The 24894-nt window shown below is 41.6% G+C and overlaps 1 protein-coding gene and 1 long non-coding RNA gene across 4 annotated transcripts in view; one reads left to right on the top strand and one right to left on the bottom strand.

Annotated features, from left to right (window-relative positions):
- Nucleotides 1-24894, bottom strand: part of WWOX (WW domain containing oxidoreductase) — a 969100-nt gene that overhangs the window by 677801 nt on the left and 266405 nt on the right. For all 3 annotated transcript variants that reach the window (XM_082439107.1, XM_082439106.1, XM_082439108.1), the window contains 2 exons: nt 7615-7800; nt 1901-2165 (listed from right to left, as the gene is read on the bottom strand). In XM_082439107.1, the coding sequence (XP_082295233.1) occupies nt 1901-2165; nt 7615-7800 (451 nt within the window). The remainder of the gene's footprint in view (nt 1-1900; nt 2166-7614; nt 7801-24894) is intronic.
- Nucleotides 1-24894, top strand: part of LOC309649365 — a 634437-nt gene that overhangs the window by 359760 nt on the left and 249783 nt on the right. The window lies entirely within an intron of this gene.

Below are 24894 nucleotides of genomic sequence, written 5' to 3'. Positions count from 1 at the left end.
GTCCAAGGAGCAGACAATCCAGCCTGACTCGGCTAAACACGTTTATGTGTTGTGTTCACGTTAACTATTAGACAACGATCCCCTCCCCAAGAAACAAAACCATTCACTCCGCCTTTTACTTTCCCAGAACTAGTCTTCTTCTTCCTCCCACCTGCCCTTGCCCAGGGTTTTTCGGCCCTGTGGTCCCATCGCAGAGTAAGAGTGGCTATCATTTTCCATCAACAAGCCCTCATCCACTGGAGACCTCGCCCAATGGTGAGACGGTTTCACCGCCCTCCATCATAGTCCTTGTGGTCACAGACCCACCTCAGTTCTCTCCCTCCACATTCCTGTGATTAGAGAAATTCCAGAAGAAGAAAAAGCAAGACTCTGATGTCACAAAAGGAGTTCCTTAGCTTCCACCAATGATCAAACACAAGTGAGAAAACTCAAGACCCAGAGATTACAAATCACACGCAATGATTGGGCTGTTGGTCCTGAAGGTACAGGGCCAGCAGAAAATGAGAAAGGACGCTGCTCTCTCCTCTCCCCCTTCATAAACTTGAACAACAACTTATCCATGGTACTGTCAATGGCCTTGACACCAGTCCAGGCCCATATTCTCCCTTATCGTCTCTACTGAAGGACCTAACTTAAGACAATGAGCCGAAATCATGGTCAAAGATGCCCTCGCGGAGAACCGACTCTCACGCAATCATGGACAGCCTGCTGATGGGGAAGCTTCAGAACCCTGGGACGCAACACGCTTTCTAGTTTTCCACCCGCCTTGGCCTTGGAGAACTGCTCTCCAGAGACCCTTCCACTTCTTCTGTTCTTTAAGTATTCACCTCTTGGATTGAGTCTATTTGCTTTGCATAAGATCCACCTGGTTGATTAAAATTAAAAAAGCACTTACTTACTTTCTCCTATGCAGGTCAAAAGATTTTCCTTGCAGCTTTAAAAGCCATCCACAGACATGAAGCTCAAGGATGGTGGGTGGGAAGGGCTGCAGGAGAAGGCAGCACACTGTATTCAGAGGCTATGGGATCATCTGCCCAGAACATTGGAGGTTAATGACTTGAATTATGTTACTCCTAAAAGCCAAGGTGTTTCTGAGGATTACATGGTAGGTTTGGTTAACTGGAACACTGGTGTCCACTAAATAGGAAAACATTTTTTTAAAGGCCTGTGTTTTAGAAAAGTACCATACCAAATACATTGTGTAGAAATGCGCATTCTTCATTCAAATGACTTCCTCCTCAAACTTCTTTCGTGGAAGAAGTTTCCAGATACAGTTGTTATAGGACCATCAAAAACAGAAAGACTTCACACTTACCTTTGTGAACATTTCCAAATCTAATCACAGTCGTGTGATTCACCCAGAAGGACTTACCTTTGGAGAAGTAAAGAATAAAGTGCACCTGTAGCCCAACAAAGGATTCTTCCAGGAGAGGTTTACACCCATTAAAAGAAGAATTTAGAACAACAGATACAGATTCTCAATGCAAACAAAGGAATCACATCTGCTAATAATTCAAAAGGCATGAATCCATGTTATTCACCTACTAACACAAAACACAGTTTTGAAGGACTGCGCTTACTGGGAAAAAAAAAAAAAAAAAACCACATCGAAAGCAAACAAATCATCTCCATCAAGACGTTCAGCCACATATTAACACAATACTGAAAGAGCACGCCTTCTCTCTGGCCCTCCAAGACACCTCTAGAGAAGCAGATGCAATCTAAAGTCCACTGAAATGTGTCCAAGAGCCCTAACAGGCCTAATGCTGTGATGACCAAGACCCGACTCATCCTCACAAGAGGTGAGAGGCGCAGAAAGCACGTGTGCCTGGGTTTCTCTAGGACCCTTTCCATAAAGGCGCGCTGGAGGTGTGTGCGGCGACGGCGGCAGTTCACTTACCATGGACTTGGTGAAGGGTCTGGCCAAGGTGAAGAGCAGCGTGTACACCCACCAGCCGCGATGCAGGGAGGAGTACATCATGTTCCCGGGGTGCACCGCGTTCGATGTGACCCCGCGCGGGGACATGCGGCGGTGCAGCTCGCTGGAGAAGAGGATGTTACAGAGTTTGGACCGGTTGTAAGCCAGCATGGCCCAGTAGTCATTTTTCGATGGAGAAAGGCGGCTGAAGTCTAGTTTCCCAGAGGAATCGTTAATATCTGTAAACCTTAAACAAAACAAAAAACAAAAAATATGATATGAAACGGCCAGTCTCTGACTTCTGATATAGCGTTGTGTTTTTATTAGAAATCTGAGAAAAACTATGCAGAGATGATTGAAAACTCAATTGGGCAAACATCGAAACAAAGTCTCCTTAAAAACAGACAATGGTGATTTCACGATATAAACCAAGTGGGTCCAAAGGCACACTTAATAAAGGCCCAAACTCATAAATGGAGCGGTCTTCACATGCTGAAGCCCCACTCCACCACCCCCTGCCTCTAACATATATTTTTCAAAACCTTCAACAGGAAGTTCAAGGATAATTAAATTAAATGGAAAAACATCTTAAATAAAGGGCTGCTGCTTTTGGAAGCAGAAAGATATCGCATTCCTAACCTTTGACAGGGTTTTCCTGGGTTATTTTAGCCAATGCTTGTGCCCTGTATATTTTCATTCGAGCATCCAAGTGAATATAGATGAGCCTTGCTGCCTCTAAGACTCTTTTGCAGATTAAAAATTAATGATTATAAAGGGGTTATAACCTTGGTGAGGTGCCATCAATAGTCTTATACGTTTAAAAGATAAATGTAAACAAAGCCAAAATAAGTTCTGGCAGAGTCTAATGTTTTTAAGTATATCCATGCCATGGATACACACAAATCAAAGTAAGTAGTTGATGTTTTATAATTGGGTCTGACGGAGTCGTTAAACACCAGCTGTTTGTTTCTTTCCTTTCTTTCTTTCTCCTTTTTTTAAATAACAACAAAGTAGTGACTTCCCTAACAAGCAAAAAAGAGATCATAACAGAAGGAATTTTCTAGACCACAGTCTCATCTTCATTAAGGACCCCTTGGAGTTTGCTTCATTAAATTAACTCTGGGCATTTGCCCCGAGTAATAAGGGAGCATAACAAGGGCACTGGAGACAACCACTGTGGAAGAGGAAAGCAAAAGGTAAAACGAAAATGATGGAATAATCTGGTTGTTCCTTAAAGGAGCAGTTCAGATGGAGCTATGACCAAGAAGAGCATCCCAGGGGCAGACGAAATTCATGTCTTAATGGAAATTAAATACCCCTTCTCCAGGACTCAGTCAGTGACATCCCATTTCTGGTGTTAAACGACCTTGCCGAGCCGAAGTCATCAACAAAGGTCATGGCCAGAGACGCTGGCGTGGATAAGGCAGTGAGACTCCGAAACGAATCATCCGCTGCCTGTTTCCAAGTCCCCAGACCACGGGAAGAGCCCAGACCTCCGAGCTTAATCCTCTGAGGCAGTGAAACTTAGCGGGAAATTTGAAAATTTATGAGAGCCTTGTTCTGGTTGTCATAACGACTGCCGGCAGGGGCCGGGGACAGGAGATGTCCTGCCACGCACTCGGAGCCTTGCTCAAGGAAGATGGCCCCACTGGACATTCAGGCAGATGAAAGCCTGTGTGTAATTATCTGAGCCTAGAGCCGAGCTGTGCTTTACACAGATGCACAGTTGTAACAGCCGCTGAATTTCCGGGAGCAGCATGCCACAACCATGTAAATGAGGAATGAGCGCGCTTTGGGATTTTTATGGGATTGGGTGGCGGGGAGGTGAGGCTTGACCCGAGGCTGGTGGCATTTGGGGCTGCAATGGCGCACCCCTGTTAACAACCCACATGTGCGAGGATCCCAATGGAGGGCTGGGCTCTCTGATGACTTACCTTCCCTGAAGTCCCTCCCAAGCACTGACATGTTGGAACACATGCTATTTTGCTTCACATTCATTTTTTTCCTTACATTACACATAAGCTAGCACACTGAATTACAACATATGTATGCAGGGAAGTTATATTATTGACATGTCTTAATTTTATTTCAAAATAGTAATAAGGTGTTACAGAAGAGTTGTCACCAAAAAAAAAAAAGGACTGTTGAGTTGAGGAGGCAATGATCTAAGGTATGGCCCAGAAGTTCTACCCGCTCTGAGTAGAAAAGAGCATCCAGGATTTAGACAACATCTAACAGGTACGGGACGAATATAGCATCCTTCACTCACTCTCCGTTCCGCTTTCATCGGCTTTCTTGGCATCCTTTGTTTAGCCCAATCCAGCGCAGGTGTCACTTCTTCCAGGAAGCTCTCCCTAACTAACTCTTCTACTGCTTGCTGTCACAGTGATTTCTAGGGTGGCCGTGAGGGATAGACTGAAAGAAGCCACGCAGAGTAGATGGAAATTAAGTATCCACTTTCTGGGACCTGGTCCATGCTATTCCTATTGTTCAAGGACCTGCCACCCTGCAACGTTAGCAACAAAGCAAGTCAGGCCACCTTTGTACCTTGTGCCTCTGTCCTTACCATACAGACTGCAAGTCATTTGTTCATTTGCTTCCAACCCTAGACTGTGAGTTCTCGGGAGGTGGGCAGTGAGCTCCTTGAATGTTGCCTATGACACACAGTAGGGCCTAAATTCGGGATTAGAGGACTGAAGTTTGATCGTGGGTTTGCAATTCCAAACTAAGAGCCAAGTTTCCTTTATTACAAAAAGCTTTGTTTTGAGCTTTGCTCAAAAGGCAAATTTTACCATTCTGTTCAGAGGCTTTATGTTCTTCATGAACATTTGCATGTAGCACTTTCTAATGTTTAGAATGATTTCCCTGCTTTGGCTTTTAAGGACAATGCAGAAGTATCTCATGACCTGGGGAACACTGGGTAGATTCAACCCTTAAGAGAAGGTATTCATTCCTAGTCCCCAACCTAGAAACAAGGCAAAAACAAAACCAAAATCCACCATGATGAGAAATTAGATGGAACCAGGTTGCAAGCAGGTTTGGAGATGGAGAAACGGCTACTAGATATTAGGCCCGCCCTCTGCAAACAGCCCTCCCCCATAAGTGGACCCCTGAGTTCCTGACCTGCTGATCTCCTGAGCAGCACACTCATTTTTAAGGCCTGATTAGCTTGGACTGACAGTCCTCCAGGGAGGAGAGAGGGTGGGCGAGCTTTTTGATTCCTCTGAGCCGGGGCCTGCTTCCTGAAAAATGACCGCGTTCACCTCTCAGCTCAAGAGGCAGCAAAACAAGTCTACAAAAGCTGCCTACCCTGTTTTCAAGTTGAAAAATTGACAAAGCTAAACAATAACGTCTTAATAGAGTTATTCTCCTACCAGGACACTCAAATGTTAACATGTGTTCTCTGGACATTAACATCTGCTGTTTGAGAGGACCTCTATCTTATATTTCTCTATATACTGCTCCTTTATTTATTTTTTTTTAAACTGAGGATTTTTAAATAACCCAACTAAAATAATTAGGCTGGATTCTATGTAGACAAAAGCCAGTATGTTCAAAGAATAGGACTGAATTTGCATCAGAGGCTGTGTGTGTGTGTGTGTGTGTGTGTGTGTGTGTCTGTGTGTGTGTGTGTGTGTCAACTTGGCACTCAACACAGCTGCAGCCATTTACAGCCCTTCAGCCAATACTCCACTCTTTTCATTCCATTTTAATTGTTATCTGAAAATTCTTTTCACAGCAAGGAAGTTCTCATTTTCATATGATGGATTTCAATTCACTTGCTCCGGTTCCAGATAAGTAACTAAAACACAGGGAAGACTCGGGGAGGCTAATAAATATTTTGCCTTGGGGCAGTCTGGTATAGTATTTTCTGCAAACATCGGACTTCATTTTTTCCCCTAACAGGGGGTCCTGACTCCAACGAAGAGATTCCGCCAAGGTTTATGGAGGTAATTAGATATCAACCCTTCCGTTTTATGACATGGTTTAGGGCTCTGGGTCCTTGAGCAGCAAGTGAGTGCTTTCCCAGGACTGCCCGCCCAGTATTCACTCGGGCTCTGGGGTGCAACACAAGTGTAATAAACAAACCAGCTTGGGAGAATTAACATTTTGTAAAAACACCCTTTAATACGGGCAAGAGGTCATCGGGAAGTAGAAAACCGGTGCCCGTCGCCAGACAGGAGCGGGCCTGATAACACCCACTTCAGGAAGACCTGGTCTGGAAACTACAATGGATCGAACTCAAGAGACCAGGGCCCTGCCTTCCGATCCATCTTTTAAATGAAATCAAGATTCAGATCTCCAAGGTAAGCGCGAATTACACCACAGTTAAGGAGAGAACAAAGATGTCCCATGAAATACTATTTGAGATCCAGATTTACAAAGGGAAGAAAGCAGCTGACAATTCCACAGAATCTCCCATTAAATACCAGCTCATTTAAACGTATCCCGTGGTGCCCTCCACATCTGGCAAACGACTGGGGCTGGCAGATTTATGTCCGGAGCTCTCTCCCCATCGCCCCCGCAGTAGCCTCCCTCACGCCTGAACAAGGCCACTCCACTTTCATGAACCCGGTGTGATTTGCAAAGATAAGGATGTCCCGATTTTGTTACCACCTAATTACGAGATGTTTCATGTCTTTTAACGCAGGGGAGGATTATTACCGGCATTTTCCTTTCATTTCAGCCGTCATAAATTTCAAATGGTAAAACTAAATCTATCTGCAGTGTGTCATTTCAACCATAAGCCCCTGTGTTTGGGAGTGATAAAGGGTTCAGACTAACCCTTGGCTGGTCTCTCTCTTCCAAGTCCCAGGGGTTACATTTTATGGAAGCATGATTTAAAAAAATAAGCTTCATTCTGGGTCACTAAAACATTTCAGGACTTAAGACGAAGAGAAAAAAAACAGGCCCTTGCACATTATTTTTCTCCAGCTACTTTGGTAGGAGTGAAAGCTCCCAACCACACCAGGAAAATCTCCCTAACATGTATTAAATCTAGCCTCACTCGGCAAGTCCTTTATCTTCTCAGGGTACCTCTCTTTAGACAAAGTTGTTTATCCAACTCTAGAAATAAACATGCTGAAAATACGAAGAAATGTTCAAATGTCTTCTTAGTCGACTGAATATTCTCCTAATGGTAACAGAAAAGAAGTGCCATCTGATGTTTTAATTGAAATTTTAACCAAAAGAGTCATGGCCAGATTTCTAATATGTTCTAACTACAGTACTTCCCTTTCTACAATTACACAGCTAATGTCTGCATTGAATTCCCTAATTTCTCATTATAAAACAACTGGATTTCATCTTGCAGTTTTTAATTGCATTGTTTCTCCTGCTAGAATAACTGCACATTCTTCTTCATGAGATGGTGAAGTTGGTGAATGACAAATCAATAAAGGTCAGGAATTCAGATTTAATCAATTATTATTCCATCTCAAAGCAAAATCAATGAGGGACCTGAAGTATAGTTATAAAAACAATCTACCTTGCTGTCGACACTACCCCCAAATAATTGCCCACCATCACGCGCAAAGACACACAAAAAAGACCTCGATAAATTCAGTAAGCCAGGTTGAGTACACACTTTCTGGAGCAGGACTAATGAAAATTATTTTCAAAAAGAGAGGCTGGGGGGACCAGCAGCTGGTGTGAGGAAGGCGGTCACGTGAACAGAACATCCAATTCTAACCCACCTATGGGACTCCGAGGAGACCACGACGACCCGGGCAGGGGCTGAGCGGCACAAGACGTCCTGGAGGAGCTGGACAAGGTAGAAGTGGCCCAGGTGGTTCACCTGGAAGGTGGTCTCCAGGCCATCTTTCGTGAGGCTCCAGGGGAGAGCAAACACGGCTGCATTGCACACAAGCACGTGAAGTGACCTGAAAAAGAAAACATCCGACGTTGTGCAGATAGAAACGCTCTGAAACCAAGGATGATCCACGCTCCCCCGGGAATAACCAATTCTTCAATACCTTCAGGACTACAGACAGCTGGAAATGGGATGCCCTAGAAGGTCACATCTGAGACCATTCTGCTCAGGAAGGGCTTGGACTCTAAGTGAGCAATTGTGCTGGGCTGCTGGGGACGAGGGGGTTCCTGGGATGCGGGACTTTCAGTGCCAAAACCGGGACCATACTGGGCAAACTGGGATGAGCTGGTCACCCAGGTTGGAACACAGGTTCTACCGCCTAGTTGAATCTGTGCTTCCTTAGCTCATTCATTTCTCAGCTTCGTCATCTATAAAATCGAAACAGCCCTTAAAGTAAGACATAAGGAATAAAGGAGAAAGTGTGCTGTGAAAAAGCCAACACCAGACCAGCACTTACTAGGTATTAAGTAAAACATACCAAGGTGGAAATGTTCTGTCTAAAGAGATAGGCACAAACTGTTTGGATATATTCCTTTTAGAAGTCAAGTTAAATCTACATTTTAGAAGTCAGCTTGGGGATAGGTAAGTGGAGGTCTGTTATATTTTCTCTTTGTTTGCACATAATTTCATAATAAAAAATTTAAAAATAAAAGCCTTTCATGTGAATCAAAATCCTAAATCCTAATCAAGAAATTGTATTTGTAAGAAATCATCCTAAGGTACTAATGAGAATTGTAAAAAGAAATATATTCAAGGCTATCCACAGTGTTTATAATTGCAACATAAGAGCAACACACTAGAAGTAAACTAAATGTACAATTGGGGAATCATTAAATGAATTGGAATATATGCATATGATAGAATACTATGCAGCCATTAAAATAACAAATCTATTGACCCTGTAAAACATTCATGTTTAAAAACAAAATATATAATATTGTATGATCACACACACACACACACACACACACAATGCTAATGAAAGATAGACAAAAATGTTAACAGTCACTGCCTCTAGGGGTGGATGGAACCCAAAGTGTCTTAAATTGTTTTCTTTCTGAGTTTATTCATATTTATTTTTTCCATAATTAGCATGTGCTGTCTTTATAATAAGAAAAAAATGCCATAAATAAATGCTTTGTAGGAAGAAAAAAAAAAAAGCGTTTCGGGAATTTAGCTAACACATGAAACACGAGAAAAAGAGACGGTACGGCCTTACAGGTCCACTGCTTTAAGAGATAAAAGATCAGCGTTTTGTCCCAGATTCAAGCAAATCACCAGATCCTCTGAGTTTCTGATTCTTGCTTGTAAAATAAGGGGCTGGAAACTGATGGTGTTCAGATTCCGCACCAACGGCATGGAATATGTGATATAGGAAATGAAATACTTCCTATCTTTCATTTTAAAAAACTTAGTGTTCTTTTCACAGAAACTTCTCATAGACCTATTACTACTGCAACAATCTGATTTTGTTCCATCCTCATGGAAGAATGTAGGTGAAGAATTGTGAGCTTTTAGAAAACAAATACTGGTGTGCAATAAAGAAAAGCCTATCTAAAAACTAAAATAATCTGTTATCTAAATAAAGTTTAAAAAAAGGCAAAAATTTGCAATCCTATAAAGAACCCATATTTTCACTACGTAAAACAGTGTTTACAAATCAACAAGAAAAACATATTCTGAGTCTAACAGAAATACTGACAATGATACTTTTAAAATTCATAAAACTTGATTATAAAATAACCAGTGCAAGAGGTAACGTGTTCAACTCCACCAGTAGCAAAAGTTAAAATGAGATATTTTCTGCCTATTAAATTAGCAGATTTATTTATGTTATCATATTGTTATTACCTTGTATAAAGCTGGCAAGACTATATATTCCTACCCCGTGGATATTAAGTTGAAAACATTTATCATGAGAATTAGAAATATCCACATTATTTCACCTAGTAATCCTGTTTCCAAGTAGTGGGTTACACAGGGGGCAGTGCAAAGGGCAGCAGCTCATACCTCTAGGGAGGAATAGTTTATCACTGATAAAGTTTAGAACTGCCACTGCATGATGATCATAATAAAAAGCAGAGCAACGTTTAGTAATTTTACTATTGGTTTGTTGTTTTTTTTTTTTAATAAATTCATTTATTTATTTATTTTTGGCTGCATTGGGTCATCGCTGCTGCACGCGGGCTCTCTCCAATTGTGGCAAGCGGGGGCCACCCCTCACTGCGATGCACAGGCCTCTCATTGCGGGGGCTTCTCCTGCCGCGGGGCACGGGCTCTAGGTGCGCGGGCCTCAGTAGTTGTGGCACGCGGGCTCAGTAGTTGTGGCTCGCAGGCTCCAGAGCACAGGCTCAGCAGTTGTGGCGCACGGGCCCAGTTGCTCCGCGGCATGTGGGATCCTCCCAGAGCAGGGCTCGAACCCGTGCCTCCTGCATTGGCAGGCGGATTTTCAACCACTGTGCCAGCAGGGAAGTCCTTATTATTGGTTTTGAATTTTCTACAAACAATGCTCCCCCATTTTGCCCGTGCATGGGGCAGACTATCCCTACAGCCACCTGCTACCCCCTTGATATGCCACTGCTTCTGTAGGGGATTAAATGGTGAACCCAAAAGATAGGTCCACTAGGAACCTGTGAATGGGACCTTATTTGGAAAAAGGGTCTTTACAAATGTAATTAAGTTTAGGACCTTGAGATGAGATCACGCTGGATTAAGGTAGAACTAAATCCAATTGACAAGTGTCCTTACAAAAGAAGAGAAAGGCAGAAGACACACAGAGAAGGCACTGTGAAGTCAGAGGCAGAGAATGGAGAGATGCATCTACAAACCAAGGGCTGTCAAAGAGTGCCCACCTGCACCAGAAGCTAGTGAAGGGCACAGAATGGACCCCTCCTCAGAAGGCACCAACCCTGCAGACGCCTTGATTTCAGACTTTTGGCCTCCAGAACTGTGAAAGACTGAATTTCTGTGGTTGTAAGCCACCAAATACGTGGTAATTTGTTACAGCAGCCCTAGCAAACTGATACAGTTTCCAAGATTCATTCCCATAGAACTCCTCAAAATTTACATAAAAGCTTATGCATAAGAATGAGTAATAATTATATATAAATGAGGTAGAATTATAAAATTGTATATGAACTAGAAGCAACTTAAAATCCAACAGAAGATAAGATAAATCAGCAAGGATTAAGTCAGAGGTTCCCCAATTTCTCAAATCAATTGAAAAAGGAGGAAATTAAATGTTATGTGCGTGATTCATATCCCTTCCCAGCAGCCCCCCCCAAGAAAAGATTTTTATACGTACAGTGAGCAAGACAGGAAATACAGAAAAATGTTAGCTCTGGATGTGCAGGATATCATTAGGTTGCTTAGTTCTTTTTTACTGTTTTTGTTATTTTCCAGATTTTCTATATAAGCATGGATTTCTTAAAAAATTACTGAGATGTAATTCACCAACCATACAGTTTACGCTTTTGAAAGCGTGCACTTCACTGGTTTTTAGTATGTTCACAATTATACAAGCATCATCACATTTTAATTTTACAACATTTTCATATCCCCCAAAACAAGCCCTGTATCCATCAATAGTCAATAACCGCTCCCATCCCCCAGACACCATTAATCCGCTTTCTATTTTATAGACTTGCCTATTCTGGATATTTCCTATAAATGGAATCACACAATATGTGGTCTTCTCGTGAACAACTTTTCTCACTACACTTAACGTTTCCAAGGTTCATCCATGTTGTAGCAGGTATCAGTACTTTGTTGCTTTCTATGGCCAAAAACTATTCCACTGTATGGATATATCACATTTCATTTAACGATTTGCCAGTTGATGGACATTTCGTTTTTTTTTCCCACTTTTCAGCTATTAGGAATATTGCTGCTATGAATAGTCATTTACAAGTTATTATGGAGACATATGTTTTTATTTCTCTTGAGTATACATGGAGAAGTGGAATTGCTAGGTCATATGGCTAATTCTATGCTTAACTTTTTGAGGGACTGCCAGACTGTTTTCCAAAGTATGGTTGTACCATTTTACATTTCTACCAGCAATGTATTATGATCCCAATTTGTCCACATTCTTGCCAATATTTGTCATTAAAACTGTCTTGGGTTTTTTTGTTTGTTTAATTTTAGCCACGTTAGTGAGTATGAAGTGGTGCCTCACTGTGATTTTTATTTGCATTTCCCTAATGACTAATGATGTTGAGCATTAGTATTTATTGGCAATTTATGTATTTATTGTCAATTTGAATCTTTTCTTTGGAGAAACATCTACTGTCTATTCAGATGCTGAGCCAATTTTTAAGTGAGGTAATCATCTTTTTATTATTGAATAATAAAGTTCTTTATATATTTTGGATACAAGTCTGTTGTCAGATATACAATTTGCAAAATCTCCCTCATTCTATAGATTGTCTTTTCACTTTCCTGATGGTGTCATTTGCAACACAAAAGTTTTAAATTGTGATGAACTACAATTTATATATATATATTTTTTCCTTTGTCACTTGTGCTTTTGGGGTTGTATCTAAGAAAGCATTGCCTAACCCAACATCACAAAGATATATTCCTATATTTCTTCTAAGTGGTTTATAGTTTTAGCTCTTACATTTAGGTCTAGAATCTATCTTGAGCTAATTCCCATGTATGGCAAACACAAGCAATCTAACTTCATTCTTTGGCATGTGGACATCCAATTGTTCTAGCATCATTTGTTGAAAACACTGTTCTTTCCCCCATTGAATTGTCTTGGCATTCTTGCTGAAAATCAACTGACCACCTGTAAGAGTTTATTTTTGGACTGTCGATTCTATTCTGTTATCTATATGACTATGCTTATGCTATGACCACACAGTCTTCATTACTGAAGCTTTATAGTCAATTTTGAAATCGGGAAATGGGAGTCCTCAACTTTGTTCTTTTTGCATCTACTGACATGATCCTTTTTTCCACTGATATGATATATTACACTGATTAACATTCAAATGTTAAGCCAACCTTGAATTCTTTATATAAATTTCATTTAGCCATGGTATAAATTTCAATCCTTTTTATATATTGTTACATTTGGTTTGCTAGAATAGTGTAGAAGATCTTTGCATCTATATTCATAAGTGATACTGGTCTGAAGACTTCTTTTCTTGTGACGTCTTGAGTGGAGAAGTATTCCCTCTTCTATTTTTTGGAAGAGTTTGCAAAGAATTGATATTAATTCTTCTTTAAATGCTTGGTAGAAAGCATGAATTAATTTTAACTAGAAAAAAAGAAACCACTGTTTCTTCTAAAAAAGTATTCGTGCAAATCTCATTATCACTGGGCAATGGAAGTCTCACAGGGAAACTGTCTCATTCTTTCTGTTGTCTGATCTATTTCCAAATCATCACCTATCTAAAACCTAAAAGTGGTGATGTAGTTGGGGTCAGCTGAATATATGACTTACATATGGGCACTTTCCAGGTTGCATCTCAAATATTTGGTCCACCTTTTCAGAGTTGCTGATACTTTTTTTTTTCTTTTTTCTGAGTGTTAAGTATGGGTTAAGCACTTATTAAGAGCTTTGTGTACATAAGAACCCTAGGTGACATGTTTATTATCTCCATTTTATGGTCAGGAAAAAAAGCAATTAGAAGCAAACTTCCTATGGTCAGAGTAAGTAACAGAAACAGGTAAAATAGGGACTTCCTTCGTGGTCCAGTAGTAAAGAATCCGCCTTCCCATGCAGAGGACGCAGGTTCGATCCCTGGCTGGGGAACTAAGATCCCACATGCTGCAGAGCAACTAAGCCCGCATGTCTCAACTAGAGACCCCGTGTGCCACCAACTACAGAGCCCACGCGCCACAACTAGAGAGAGAACACCCGCACACCACAACTAAAGAGAAGCCCATGGGCCACAATGAAGAACCCACGCATGCCACAACAAAAAAAAGATCCCGCGTGCCACAGGGAAGATCCTGCATGCCACAACGAAGACCCGATGCAGCCAAAAATATAATAAATAAATAAATAAATATTTTTAAAAAAGAAACAGTGAAACTCCTTACCAAAAAAAAAAAAAAAAAAAAAACAGGTAAAATAAATAAAGAAGCGAATAAATGAATAAAAACAAAATATATAACAAAATAAAAAGGTCCTCTGACTTCAAGGACACTACACAGTACCTTCTTTGTTAGATACGCTCCCTAGAATATGGCTAGAGTCAAGTGCTGAGAGAAACTCTAGCTCAGCCATGTTATGATACTTACCTGTAAACTGAGAACAGCCGCATGCACCCTACCCAAAGTTGTGAGGGGCAAAGCCCCAGTATCTTGCTAGGTACCTGCCAGGCCTCAATGGTTATTACTCCCTTTGTCTCTAGACGCTTCCTTTTTATCCACAAGAGAAAATAAAATTCTCCAAAGTTGGTTTTTTTCAGTGTTTCCCTATTTTTGAGACAGGCTGGGCATTTGGAATGTTGGCTCCATCTCTCTCAATAACAACTACCTTTATCCTTGCCTGCACATTGTCTCAAGGAATTGCAAACAGCATCAAACAAAGAAACTTGCTATACCTAAGACCTCAGCCTGGAGGCATGAACCCACAGAGAACCTGGGAAACCCTTTCCTCTTTCACCAAATTTTAATACGCTTCATTAATGTTAATTGCACAACCCCAGAGGCAAAATATGTACCACGTACCTAAAGCTTGTCCCCTCTATTAATTAAAAACAGGCTTATGGAATATGAAAGTATAAAGTGCTAAACTTTTTTTTTTAATTGTAAAGACACTTAATTGGCTTGTACCAAAGGAAAAGAATTCCTTTTACCTCACTTTAATGAGGTTTTTATTATTCAAATGGCATATTTTGTTCAGTTTTGACTAAAAGCCACTGCAATTCAAAAGGCTCTGAGATGATGACTATTTACAGAATATCAAAAGGAAAGTTCAAACTATAAAGACAGAATGGAAACAAAAATAGTATCATTCCAATTCCAAAGTTGGTGCTATTAGTCAGCATTTTCAGGGACTGATTTTTTTTTTTCTTCTTCTTCTTCGATGGATTCTGGTCTGTAAGGGGTAAGTGGGGACCCGACAGGTTGACTTCTGTGTGTATAGAGCTGGTGATTCCAATAGAGGGGGGCGTGCTTGTTCTCTGTGGTTCTGATATGCCCATGGAGAAAGCCTCTATGCTTCTCTGTTGAGTGCACCCTGGGCATTCTCTGAGCCCGCTGGCGATGACGACCCCATACTCCAGCGCAAACACACTCCCTGGACCAGAGGGACAGCTGTTCAGTGCTAAGGAGGGGGGGGTTCCAAAGATTCACCAATGGCTGCTTGTCATCAATGGGAGTGACAACGGACCAACATTTCTTTTTTTTTTTTTTTTTTGGCTGCACCACGCGGCTTGCAGGATCTTAGTTCCCCGACCAGGGATTGAACCCCGGGCCACGGCAGTGAAAGCTCAGAGTCCTAACTACTGGAGCACCAGGGAATTCCCTAAACCAAGCTTTCTAGACAGTGTAGCCGTAAATGATACTTCCTACTGGAAACAGCAATGAATGGTGGTAATAGAAAGGAGGCTGAGCCCAAAGGCTGTCACTAACCGGCTTTAGACAGCTGATCTCCAAGTTTTCTTCTCGGTCCCCTCCTTCTCATTTTAGGTATAAGTGACATAACACGTTATTTAGTTGCAGGTGAGCATCCTTCAAGCGTGCCGTCCATGGACGACCCCCTCTCTTTCTGCCCTCTGCAATCTCTCCATCTCCACTGCTGCCTATCAGGCTAATCAGATTGTTCAGACCAACAACTAAGAGAAAATCAGGAAAGAAAGTGGATAAAATAAAGTGGAAGAAAGGAAGACAGACAAGAGAGAGAGGGCTGGAAAGACAAAGAAATGCCTGCTGGACACTGGGGCTCTTTCAAGTTGCACTGAGCCTTCCTCTTCCCATTTATAGACCATAGTTTTGAAGTATTCGTCTCCATTCATAATCTCCTTCCTGGCCCCAACCTCTCTTCTTACCACCAAGCTGACTGAGTTCTGCCCCATCACCATCCAGAATCTCTCAAAGCTGCCTGGGGAGCAGTGGCGTCTCAATCTCTGTGTCCAAGGACCTCCCCTCTGTTGAAACTGGACTTCTCTGTGGCAATGGACCCAGCTCCTCCCTGGCTCCTGGTCCTCTTCCCTATCTCGGCTTCTGAGATACAATCCATTCTTGGACCTCCTCCTAATGCCACCACTGCCTCATCTTCCGTCTGCTCCACCCCTTCTTCTTCTGCCCAGAGTTCCATTTCCAACTGCCTTTGATTCCGTCTAAAATCTTTTCCCTATAGCGATTTCATCCAGCCAGGGACTCCAAACAACACCTCTATGAAGGTGAACTTCACACCCACAGCACCAGCCCCTACATCCCTCCCAAGTTCCAGAATCTCATCCCTACCCACCCCAGATCTCAACTCTTCATCTTCTCTCCTCAAGTTTTCCCCCTTTCCTAACATCCTTATTTCTGCATCCTTATTTCTAACATCCTTATTTCTACTCTCTAGCCAGTCACCTGATAATGAACACTTAGGAAACATCTGCTATCCTGTCTTCTCCTAGAGTCAACGCTAGTATGGCTGGTCAACACCAGTAACTCTAGACCCTTCAGCGACTATTAATATTTTGTCCAGTCCCCTATATTTCCAATGAGGCGAGCAGTGTGGTGTTCTGTCTAGATCTCATTTACGGGCCCCAGTATTCATTCCCAACTGCCAAGAGCACTGACTTCTCCAGAAAATCATCCCTGAGCGATGGGTGCCATCATACCTGGAAAGTCATGCCCCGCACCCAGATGCTCTCCTAACAAGGAGGACCGACTCTGGGGTAATTCCTTCTCCAGAGCTCCCTACACGGGTCAGGCTGAAGCTGGTCTCCAATTGAATATAACCTGTTTCCCTCATTCTTCTTCTGAGAGCACTCTCCCAGTAAGTTATCTGAGCAAACACCCCTGTCCCAGACCTGATCTCCAGGGAACTCAAGCTAAAGTCACCACTGTTTCTCCAGGCTTTTGGTTCTGTTGCCTTTAGCTCTGGACACTGCAATAGCCCACACCTGGCCTTGCTACCTTTACCTTCTCTCTTACTTGACCCATCATGAATACTGGGACCAAATTAAACACATTCTAAGAGTCTAACAGAAAAACTGATGAAGACATTTCAAAAATTTATAAAACCAGATTACCAGTAACCAGTTCAAGATGTAAAGTGTTAAATTCCACTAGTAGCAAAAATCAAAATGAGATATTTTCTACCTTTCAAATTCGCAGATTTTTTAAGACTATTATTATATTTTCATTATGTTGTATAAAGCTGGCGGGAACATACGTTCCTGCAACCGGATACGCATTCTGTTCAGCCAGTATATTTGTGGTAATTTATTACGGTAGCAGTAGGAAACAGAGTGAGGGAATAAATGTTTGCTGTTTGAAGTCACTAAGTTTTGGGGGTAATTTAACAGCAACAGATAACTAATACATGCATCATGCTACATGAGAGAAGCCAAACTCAAAAAGCTCCACACGGAATACTCCCATTTATATAACGTTCTGGAAAAGGCAAAACTCTAGGGACACACACACACAAACACACACAAAAATCAATGGTTGCCAGGGCTGGGTGTAAGGGGCACAGGGGAAATTGAGGGGGTAATGGAACTGTTCTATATGTTGACTGTGGTGGGTCCACGACTGTGTGTGCGTTACAACTCACAGAATCGTACAATTAAAAGCGTGAGTTTTACTGTATGTAAAACACACAGTAATAAAAAAACAAAAGGAGAAAAACAATAGTGTGCTGTGTGCTTCCAATGGCTCTGATCACATCCCTGGCATGAGTCATGTGTGTATGTGTATATAACTGCATCACACGCGTCTCAGTCATATGCGTGTCTCTGGGGCACCTTGCAGAGTACCGAGCACCTGACAGGTGATTAGTACAAAACGGGAATCTAACTGAAAGCCCAGTACACTTGATTCCCACGCTCCCTGGCATTCAGGTCCCTCCCAAGGCACCAAGCTCCCAGGGATACCAACCCACCAAGGGCCAGGATCCCATCAGCATCCTTCACAAACACTCACTGCCAATCCCAAGGGTGCTGACTCTTGGGAAGGCTCACCTGGAACTGGCAACAACCCAACTGCAGGGCATCTCATCTCAAGTGTTGATCGTAAACGGAACATCAGCTCCTGGGGGCAGCATATCCCAGGAAGCCTCGTCTTCAATGCTGTCTGGGGCGTGTCCATTCCTACATTACATAACATTTTCTACCACAGGCCACAATCCGTATGGACAATTGTTATCTCTGCCAGTAGACAACAATCAACAATCAAGAGGTCTTTGTTGCCAAGGTCTTGCATGCGTTAAGACGGAAGCCTTAGGTACACACCTGAACGCATACATCTGAATCAATGCTATTTTCCCAATGACATCTGGTCTATAAACCATCCCATAGCCAGATTTTACAATATATTATTACCTCAAAGATGGCAGCAGAAAGCGGGAAAAAGTGGATCTGTTTTAGCTGATCAATAAAGAGTTACTTATGCTTTGGAGACAAGACCGGCCCATTGTGACTCAAGAAACCTAAGAATCAGATATGTAAGTTCAAACCTGAGAAATAAGAAGCCCATTTCAAAAGAGCCTGTGAAGAGTAGTAGCCACAATCACGGGGCTGAAGATTTGTAAACTGAATCGTAACATGCCCCCCCAAAACGAGGCGGACTCTTAACAGGTTAAATAAACACCCACCAGAACGTTAACACAATTGTGCCTTTGGGGGACTCCACTTCAGACACAGCAGAACAATGAGCTAAGTGGAATGTTATGTAAAGGGAAATACTTTTCAATTCCTCCTTGAAACAGAATGGCACACCATATGGGGCATTTCTCAAGTGAGTTGCAAGAATTCATACTATTTGGAAACGCTCTGAAATTCAAGAGAAAGGGCCTGAGGACCCAAAGTCCCAAAAGCAACTGTTTTTTAGTCTGATCTGGTGTTCAGCTGTCCTTTTCTCCCACAACAGAAAGAGGGGAAAAAATTATTATAGAATTCCAAGGTGGATCCCTGCTTCAGTAACGAGTGCTGGTTTATCTCAAACTCCTCGATGGCAGCATGAAAGTGAACATAGTAATTCTCTTCTACAGCTACGCCGAGCCCAGGGAAGGTCCTTCACACTCCACCAAGTAATCCACCAAGACCTCAACTGCCCAAAATGTGGTGTTCATGCCCCTAGTAAAACTCAGGATGATTTTAGGTGGTATAGGGGCAAACTTTTAAAAAATGCTTATTTGCTGTGATATACAGAAAAAAATATATAATCAGCTTCTCAAACTCACAATGATAATAACGATAAAAGGAAATTATAATACCCACCTTGTTTGATAGTTGTGAGAATCAGAGAAAAATGTGAATTGCCCAGCACCAGCCATGACAGAAAGGGTACCTGAAACAGGCTATTTTCTTTTCTCATCTGCCTGTTTCCTGGACCTTGGGCTACACTTTGGGGACATGCCATCCATCAACAATGCAGAGATATGAAATATGCATATAATTGTCTCCCACATTTATAAAATACATATATAATGTTTCCCATGTCCTTACGCAATATCTCTGGCAGATGAGATCCGAATAAATACGCAAGGAAATAAAGCAAATAAAAGAAGAGAAACATGAACACGTGGAATCAACATCAGCTCAGGTGGGCAGTGACCATCCAGCTGCTGTGCTGCTAAATTTTAAAAGACCCACATATTTCAAGAATGTGAGGGACACTATCAAATATTAAAATAATAATTAACCCAGAATGGATTCTGCTGTCAACATAACCTAGCCACACTAGAGCCACACTTTTCTTTTTTTTAAGTTGGAAAAGAGAAAATAATCCAAACCAATCAGCAGGAATAGAGCCGAGAGCTGGATGTATCCCAGGAGACCATCAGGAATTTTTCATTTCATGCACCATTTACAACTTCTTATAGTGAATGCCAGAACATCAGTACATACACTTAACAGAAAATGGCAACACTCTTGTTTTTATTTCCTTAAATTTTTGCCTCATGTCCATTATCTTGATTCTATTTTCCCATCCTAACACATGCGGTCCCTGCAGCAAGATCTCACCCCCACTGACTCTAAGTGGGGGGAAACGTAAAGCAGGAATATACCCACAGTTTCTTCCAAGAGGGGTTTCTAGGGAAAATGCATCAATTTGATAATTATGCCACCAAAGGCACTTAATCCAATTGACACAATGCCTCAAATGCAGGTCTGACTCTTTGGTGTTCCACCTCCTGTTGTTTCCATTTCTCTCTTGAACTCTCCACTTAGTACTTTACTTCCCTGTGTTTGGTTTCCTGGAACATTTAATAAAATGGACAATGAGAGATCAGCACAGAGGGATGGGAGAGTGGAGGGAGTTAGAATAAATAATTTCAACTGCACTCATAACCTAGAACCTCACGTGAACATAGCTCCCACTGATAGGGAAAATACAAATTAACCAACGTCCCTCTTGGCAAATTCCCATTTGTTCATTTGACAAGTGAATCGTGGTTATGGCCTAAAGAAATTCACTTGGGATACGGAAGAAGTCTTGGGAGGCCAAATTGGAGCTCAGTAAACTCTAGAAGAGAACTCAGAGAATGTGAATATTATTCACATAAATGAAGAAGGGAAAAAGCTGGTAGATCGGGAGAGTTAGGGATGGTATTATTTTTATTTTTTTATATTTATTATTATTGAAGTATAGTTGATTTACAATGTTGTGTCAGTTTTTGATGTACAGCGAAGTCATTCAGTTATATATATTTATATATATTCCTTTTCATATTCTATTATGGTTTACTATAGGATACTGAATACAGTTCCCTGTGCTATGCAGTAGGACCTTGTTGTTTAGCTGTTTTATATACAGTAGTTTCTATCTGCTGATCCCAGATTCCTAATTTTTAACACCCCACCCCCTTTCCCCTTCGATAACCATGAATTTGTTTTCTATGTTTCTGTTTTGTAAATAAGTTCATTTGTATCATATTTTAGATTCCATGTACAAGTTATATCATATGGTATTTGTTTTTCTCTTTCTGATTTACTTCACCTAATATGATAATCTCTAGGTCCATCCATGTTGCTGCGAATGGCATCATTTCATTCTTTTTGACAGCTGAGTAGTATTTCATTGTGTGTGTGTGTGTGTGTGTGTGTGTGTGTGTGTGTGTGTGTGTGTGTGTGTGTGTGTGTTCCACATCTTTTTTTTTAACTTCTCATTTTCTACCACCTCATGTCTTTCTTAAACATGTGAATTTCAGTAGATATCCTATAAGGGTCAGTTTTGGGTTTTTTTCCAAAACTTGTATTGAATTATCACACACACACAAATCCAAACACTGAGAAATCATGACTTTTCAGAAAATACATACACCGGTGTAACCGACACCCACATCTTCTTTGTCCATTCATCTGTCGATGGATATTTAGGTTGCTTCCAAGTCTTGGCTATTGTAAACAGGGCTGCTATGAACATTGGGGTGCATGTATCTTTTCAAATTAGAGCTTTGTCCAGATATATGCCCAGGAGTGGGATTGCTGGATCATATGGCAACTCTGCTCTTAGCTTTTTAAAGAACCTCCATACTGTTCTCTACAGTGGCTGCACCAATAAATATTCCCACCAACAGTGCAGGAGGGTTCCCTTTTCTCCACACCCTCTCCAACATTTGTTATTTGTAGACTCTTTAATGATGGCCATTCTGACCGTGGTGGTACCTCACTGCGGTTTTGATTTTCATTTCTCTAATAGTTAGCGATGTTGAGCATCTTTTCATGTACCTATTGGCCATCTGTATGACTTCTTTGGAGAAATGTCTATTTAGGTCTTCTGCCCATTTTTTTGATTGGGTTGTTTGTTTTTTTGTTATTGATTTGTAAGAGCTGTTTGTATATTTTGGAGATTAAGCCATTTGCAAATATTTTCTCCCATTCCACAGGATGTCTTTTCATTTTGTTTATGGTTTCCTTTGCTGTGCAAAAGCTTATAAGTTTGATTAGGTCCTATTTGTTTATTTTTGCTTTAATTTCTATTGCCTTGGGAGAATGACCTAAGAAAACATTGCTATGATTTATGTCAGAGAATGTTTTGCCTATGTTCTCTTCTAGGAGTTTTATGGTGTCATGTCTTATATTTAAGTCTTTAAGGGGATGGCATTATTTAGAGAAGAGGTTATTTTTCGCTACAACCCATAGTTTCACACACACACAGTGGAGAAAGTCATAACAACAGATTAGAAACCTCTGAAGGGCTAAATCTGCATCTGGTTACCCCTATGCTCCTACATCCAGCACCATGCCTGAACAAAAGAAGTGTGTTGAATTACCAAACCCCTAAGAATTATATAAGATACCACTGTGAAAGCTCTCTGCACCTTTGCTCACACCCATTCACTGTCATTTGGTTTTTAACGTACCGCATGCCTACAGTCCGCACTTTTATTTTAAACCCAAAGAGTCTCTTTCTCAGCATTAACCACAATGCAGTTGTTTATGTACCATTTGCCTAATTTTTGTCAAATTTATGGAACTCCTGTATTTACTTTTTTTTTTTTTTTTAAATGCACTGGAAACCAAATCACCTGTATTTCTCAGCCTCGTGCTTTGCCAAAACATCAGCAGTCAGTTGCTGCTCTGGTTTGGGTTTTTTAAACTTGGTATGTGTTAAGATAAATACAATACTTGCCTGTGTCCATCTTATATATAAGCGGTAAGATGTGAACTTTGGGGAACTCTTCTCTGTGGCTCACAGAGCTTGTGCAATGAGGCTGCCTAGCAGTGGTGGGGGGGCGGTAATTAAATGAATAGCCCATGTGGACTTACAAAACACACCCATTACGAAGAAATCAGAATTATCCAGGAAAATGAGGGAAGGACCAGAGCTGGCAGTAAGTCACTTGCTATGCTGACTAAGAACACACTTACCTTTACAACTGAAAACACTGTCTCCTCTCTCTATGACTTCCCTGTTGGAAGGTCCTAACGGCCACACCAAGCAATATCTAATACAGGACCGTATGCACATGGGGTTCCTGGCATTTGTTGACAGTGCTTCTAGTAAAATAATACCTGGGCAGGGAGCTTCCCTGGTGGCGCCGTGGTTGAGAATCTGCCTGCCGATGCAGGGGACACGGGTTCAAGCCCTGGTCTGGGAAGATCCCACATGCTCCGGAGCAACTAGGCCTGTGAGCCACAATTACTGAGCCTGCGCGTCTGGAGCCTGTGCTCCGCAACGAGAGGCCGCGATAACGAGAGGCCCGCGCACCGCGATGAATCGTGGCCCCCACTTGCCGCGACTAGAGAAAGCCCTCGCACAGAAACGAAGACCCAACACAGCCAAAAATAAATAAATAAATAAATGAAAAATTAAAAAAAAGAAAAACAACTGAGAAATTCCCAAATATTTGCTTATTAAAAATAATAATAATAATAATAATAATAATACCTGGGCATTCTCTCTAAGCAAAATGCATCCCTCCAAGCATTTTACTCAGTTGATAAGTGGGGAAAATAAAGGCAATATAGAAATAACTAGCCTTCCTAGAAATGCATTAGCACTGCTTCAAATTAAAATAATATTTTGTGGACATGAAGCAATAGTGAGCATTACAAGGCATTATTTACAAGCTTCTGCAACACCAGGGATGCATACGTTCTGCTGAAAAGCACCATGGGAACATTCATCTCTTATGTATTTATAGAAGAGCATTCAGGACCAGATGATGATTTCATTACCACTATGCAAAGAGAGCTTATTTTAAAAACACCTTCTGCAGCTACAATGAAGGGAGGGAGCTTTAACGCGGCGCGGCAGAGGTGGACTTTCAGGGACAATGGGAAAAAAAATTACCTGGGGAATGTGCTTAAGCACATGGTCAAGTCACTCAAACAATGAAACACCTCATGCATTTTGTACGTTTCCTTGCCAATGAGGGCTCTTTCCTCTGTTTTGCCTAGAGATATATGGAGCTGTAACAGAGTTCAGAAAGCCCCTGACAGCTGTGTGCTGCCATTCAGACCTGAAAGATTCCATGTTATGATAAAAATTAATGTACTCTGACATCCTCTGGGACTCCCTGGGCCCTGGGAATAGCTAATGAAGAAATACAACCTTGCCGGAGAACAGCACGCGGCTCTGGAGTTGAGGATTAATTCAGATGTGGTAGCCGTGTGGCCCCGTCTGTCATCAGCTGTAAAGCAAGTGGACCCTGGCGCCAAAGGGAGTTGGCACTGATTGGTTAGAATTATTTTCTGGGTCACGGGAGGTCAAATAAACAAAGAGCTTTACAAAATAATTGAGCCCAAGTTGGATTCAGCCTGTCACTTTGTGCTAATGCCCTCTTCTTAAACCAAACAAGGATCAACATCTTGGGTCTCTTGTTGGCTATGATAGGTGTGGACTGGAAAACTTCTCCCCAGGAGATCTGCTTCCTTAGTGATTACAAGACCACTGGGCATGTCCCAGTGGACACTCATTCAAGAGTGGCTCAGAAAGGGTCTTGGTGTTGAGCCTGGGAGGAATGCTGATTCCCAAAGAGATGTTTCACTGTTCCCACCAGCCTACCTTCCAACACCTTTACCCTCCAAGTATCACCATGTCTTCCCAGAGGGCAGAATGAGAATAATGTTCATGGCAGCATTATTTACAGTAGCCAAAAAGTGGAAATAACACACATGTCCATCAACTGATGAATGAATAAACAAAATGTGCTCTATCCATATAACAGAATACTATTCAGCCATAAAAGGCAAGGAAGAACTGATCATGCTACAATGTGCATGAACCTTGAAAACATTATCCTAAGTGAAAGAAGCCGCTCATGAAAGACAACACATGGTGTGATTCCATCCATATGAAATGTCCAGAAAACGCAAATTAGGAGAGAGAAAGATGAGTGCTTGCCTAGGGCTGGAGGGGTGGAAGGATGGGGAATGACCGCTAACCAGTACGGGGATGGGGTTTCATTCTGGATGTGAACACAACTAAAAACCATCACACCGTATACTTCAAGGTGGTGAATTTTCAAGTATGT

Source organism: Balaenoptera physalus, assembly GCF_965194825.1.
Source record: "Balaenoptera physalus genome assembly, chromosome: 19".
NCBI lineage: Eukaryota > Metazoa > Chordata > Mammalia > Artiodactyla > Balaenopteridae > Balaenoptera > Balaenoptera physalus.
Note: the sequence above shows the minus strand (reverse complement) of the source record. Positions and strands in the feature narration are given on the sequence as shown.